General features: G+C 43.1%; 1 protein-coding gene across 1 annotated transcript; it reads right to left on the bottom strand.

Moving 5' to 3' along the window:
- Positions 1-1,459: 1,459 nt before the first annotated feature.
- LOC130679788 (zinc finger protein 304-like) lies at positions 1,460-2,293 on the bottom strand. The gene has a single exon (XM_057489218.1). It carries the CDS (start codon positions 2,291-2,293, stop codon positions 1,460-1,462), a length of 834 nt encoding a protein of 277 aa, XP_057345201.1.
- Positions 2,294-4,819: the final 2,526 nt, after the last annotated feature.

The following is a 4,819-nucleotide window of genomic DNA, read 5'->3' as shown; positions in this document are numbered from 1 at the left end:
CTCAAAAGTGCTGGGGAATGGGAGACATCCCCTGGCACAAAGGGACTTAACTCATGCTATTCCCAGAAGCACTGGAGGTTGTTATGTCAATTACGCCTTCTTCAGGGTGAGCTTAGAGTTCAAAGGTGACGTCCAGGCAGTAAGATCAGTCCCACAGGGCCAAATTGGCTTTCCTAAGGGGGCTTAGCCAGCAATGTCAGTTAGCCTGAGCACTTGTTCCTGCCACACTGCTATTTTCTCTGAGGCACGTAAAATTTGGGGCCCCCCAAAAAGAAATTTCTCACTTCATGCTAGCAAAGTCTGTTTTAAGATAATTTAGTAATATTTTATTTAACACAATATACTCAAAATATTACCATTTTTACATATAGTCAGTATAAAGATGAAATGGGATGTTTCATACTCTCCCTCTTTTTTCATACTATGTATTGGAAATCCTGTGTGTGTTTTATACATACAGCACTCCTCAAGTCTGACCAGCCATAGTTCAAGTGCTCAATAGTCAGACATGGCTAGTACCTGCCATAGATACTTAGCTCAGCCCACAGTCTCAGTTTGCTCCCCAATTGTGGAAAGCAGTCAGCACCCTTGTAGGTATGAACAGAAGAAATGAGCTCAGATAATCTTTCTCTGGAAATCCCATTTATTTTTTCAGTCAGCTCCACACAGTGAACAGAACAGAGTAAAGGCTTTAACAATAACGCATTTTCACTGAGCAAATCAGACCAGTGTGGGGCAAGCAGTTCCAAGGCTGGGTAATTTGGAGGCTGGAGAGGTCCATTTCAGCTGCCTCAGGTACAGTCAGTACTGTTCATGGAAAATGAAAACCTCTGGAGAATGACAGATCCCAGCTCAATTCTTTTCGGCAGGAGCTGGGCATGCCCACACTGAAACCATCAGGGAGGAGAGAAGGAGGATCCCCATTGGGCTCCTACCACTCACAATTCCCTCCCAGAAATAGTAGATTGGAGGTCTGCTTTGCCTGACAGTGTGGGGCATTGGGTGCTGGTGGAAGTGTGATGGTTTCTGCAGCTGACACTAGCAATGTCATAACTCAGGACAAGGGAAGGCCCTGGAAAAGTTAGAAAATGTAAACTAGTTCTTGAAAATTCTGTGCCTACCTGGCACTTGTAGTTATCACCCCAGCATGGATACCTGGATTTACGAAGTTCACCTGGTTGTTCCATCTCAAAGGCAACTTTCAGAGCATTCTTCTTTTGTGAGTCATGCTGTGCTGGGCATGGAGAAAGCATGCTCCTTGCTCTCTATGGCCTCTCTGGTGTGAAAGTTCTCATGCTAAACTTACAAGATGTAGTTAAAGGATCGCCAAAACTGCAGTACTCTTGAGGCCTTTCTTCTGTGTGAACTTTCATATGTCAAGGAAGGTGGGAGCATCTTCTGTATGCTTTCCCACATTTGCTAAACATGTAAGGTCTTGCTCTGGTGTTATGTCTCCGGTTTATACTGAAGCTGGAGTTGCCACCAAAGAATTTCCCTCATTCACATTACCTGTAGGCCTTGCTGTGCTGTGAACTTTCTTGTGTTGAGTAAGCTGGTGCTTACTGGGGTAGGTTTTCCCACATTCATTGCACTGGTAAGGCCTTGTTCCACTGTGAATTCTATTATGTATTTTCAAGTAGGAACGTTGGCTAAAGTTTTTCCAGCATTTATCACACAGATGAGACCTTTCTCTAGTGAGGATTTTCCCATGGTCAGCAAGAGTATCTTTATGGAGAAAGGCCTTCCCACAGCTGCTGCACACGAAAGGCCTTTCTCCACTGTGGGTTTTCTGGTGCTGCTTAAGTGTATTTTTGTGTACAAAAGCTTTCCCACATTCACTGCACTCATAAGGTTTTGCTCCAGTATGACATCTCCAGTGCTGAACAAGGTGGTATTTTCTGCTGAAAGTTTTCCCACATTCAGCATACTCATTAAGCCTTAATCCCACGTGAGATGCCTGGTGTATTCTGGGGCTGGAGTTGAAGCTAAAACATTCCCCATGGTTATTGGACTTAGAAGTTGTTGCTTTGCTATGAGTTTTCTCATGTACCAAAAAGTATGAGCTGTAGCTAAATAATTCCCCACATGCAGTGCACTTACAGGACTTTTCTTCTGTGTGTACTTTCTTGTGCCGAACACATTTTTCTTTGTCGCTGAAAGCTTCCCCACATTTACTGCACTTGTAATCCTCTTGTCCTGTGTGAAAGGCCTCATCACATGCAGTGCTCCTGCGTGGCTTCTCCCCATTGTGAATGGCATTGTGTGGGACAAATTCAGAGTTGACCCTCCCCATCCTCCTGTAAAGTGCAGGCCTTCTTTGATATGTGGCTTTGGCTGCTCTTCACAGAGGAGGCCTGGCCCTTTCCCATTCAAGATAGTGTCTCTTCATTCTGCAGCCTCCAGCTCTGGACAAGGTTTTCAGTGACCCAGAGGGTTCTCCCACATGACTTACATGGGTATGGTTGCTGCTTGGGGGATGTTACCTGCTCTCTAGTCAGGTGCAAGATGTCCTTCAAGATAGGGTCACACATGTCACATGGGTGGCTCTTTTGGATGGAAGAACCTACCTTGAGAGTTCGCACCTGTGACACTCTCACAGAAACACCCTGCTCAGAAGATGCATCTTTATCCTTTATGTTATGACAACCACCAGGGCCAGGGCTCTCTGGGATTATCTCTACCATGGGTAGAGCTATGTCTACCATGCCAGGAGCTTGGGGAACTCTTGGTGGCTCAGGTTGGGGAATTAAGTGGTATCTGGGAAGTGCAAGTCCCTGTAAGGTCTCCAGTAGAACGATCTCCAGCATCACAACATAGTACAGGTGTTGCCCAGCAGCATCAAGTAGCTCCCATTCCTCTGGGGAGAAGTATATGCACTCATCTTCAAAAGTCACAATGTGCTGGTTGGCGTCATTCTGAGCTCCTGCCTCTGCCATTATCACAGCACAGTTAACAAGGCCTCGAGAGATGCCGCCTGGAGAGAGGTTGGAAAACATGAGCATGAGCCCATCTACACCACAGTCAGAAACACCAAGGCTCACACGAAGTTGGAGAAGGACATCAAGGCTCCTACAAGGCACAAAAGTAGGTCTCAAGCTCGAAAAAGTCCTCTGCTTCCTCTGGAAGAACTGGCAGAGAAACAGCCTCTACCTGGCACTCCTGTCATGGTCTCAGGCGTGAACTGGAACCAAAATGACAGAGATGGGAAGTCGCCCCTGGAGGCCGTCTTAAGGATTTTTTTCTTAAACAGGAATAGCAGGTTTCCTTTAATGGGAAAGAGGAAGGGAGTCTTCGGTTGGCAAAGATGACTTGAAGAAACTTCAAAGTTAATAGCTTTCAGGTTCATTCAAATCCAACCAAATGTCTCCATTCCTAATTTCATAGTCCTGCATTCAGTCTCACATGCAGTTGATAGTAAGTGTTGATATTATGAATTTTTTAGTCCATCTCATTCTTGCTATAAAGGGTAGTTAATAATATTTTTCTTGTTTTCTTGTGTTTATCTTGTTTTAGGCACTGTTGAATTCTCTTTAGTTGTAATTGTCAGTTGATTTTCTTGGATTGGCTATATAGATAACCATATCCTCTACAAAGAATATTTATTTTGTGCTTTCCAAGTTTTACCATCCATTTTCCACAATGTTATTATTTTGTCTCTCATCTTGCTGCAGTGGCTAGAACTGTTAGAATAATGTTGATTAGCAGTGGTGATAAAAGATGACTTTAAAAAAATTCTGAGCTTAATGTAAATTATTCTAGACTTTTCACCTTATACCATGAATATATTAGGTATCTGGTAGAAACATTTGTGAAAACTGTTTGCCAATATTTAAAAAAATGATGATTGCTTGGTATCATTCAATGATATATTGGCATATATTCACTTGATCATATATCTTTTCTCATTTAGATAATTTTAGCAAATTAACTTTGTTGGTAAATTTTCTTTAATTGTGCTATCTTGCAGTTTTGAAACTAAACTGATCACCATGATGTCACTATTACAATGAACTGTTTATTGTGACTTGCTTATATTCTATTTAGAATTTTTGCTTCTGAGGAGAGAGGATTAAAGATGGCGGTGTGAGAGGAGAGACAGGCTTCTTCCTCCTAGAACCATATACAATTAGAAAATATAGTTGGTGTAACTATCCTGAGAGCAACAGGAAAGAGGACGCGTCAGACTGCACACACCTGGAGAAAAGAGCAGACCTCATGGAACAGGGTAACTTAACCAAAGGTGTCGCCCAGCGGGACCCAAGCCCATCCCCCACCCCAGCTTATGGGTAGAAGGAAGAGAAACGGAGCAGGGAAGGAGTGGAAATCTGGGATGCTGAACAACTCGCTCTGGAGATCTGCTCTGGGAGCACAAACCTACATTTCATGGTGCTTTCCTGATACTCGTGATTACAGGATTGGAAAGCTAATACAGGCAGAATTCCTGGAGAGACTGAGATTCCAGCCACCTGTGGAAAGCAGGGATCCATATCCGGCTGCTCGGGGACAAAAGCTTATATCTGTGTGCTAGGCCCACTGGTTCAGAATTTTTGCTTTTATGTTTACAAATGTGACTAATATGCATTTTTACTTTCTTATACTTTTCTGTCTTGAGGGCCACAGTGATTGCTAAACTCAGAAAATAAGGAATGATCTATTTTCTGTTCTATATATTAGAGCAATTTTTTTTTGGTTGCAAAATACATATATTTTTAATTTTATTTTGGTATCATTAATCTACAATTACATGAAGGACATTATGTTCACTAGGCTGCCCCCCTCACCAAGTCCCCTCCACATACCCGTTCACAGTCACTGTCCA

This window comes from Manis pentadactyla, chromosome 12 (genome assembly GCF_030020395.1).
Source record: "Manis pentadactyla isolate mManPen7 chromosome 12, mManPen7.hap1, whole genome shotgun sequence".
In the NCBI taxonomy this organism is placed as follows: domain Eukaryota; kingdom Metazoa; phylum Chordata; class Mammalia; order Pholidota; family Manidae; genus Manis; species Manis pentadactyla.
The sequence above is the reverse complement of the archived record's forward strand: the minus strand, read 5'-3'. Positions and strand labels throughout refer to the sequence as shown.

What these genes read in the sequence shown, in the direction of transcription:
- LOC130679788 (XM_057489218.1), bottom strand. Translation starts at nt 2,293, where the DNA reads ATGGGGAGGGTCAACTCTGAATTTGTCCCACACAATGCCATTCACAAT.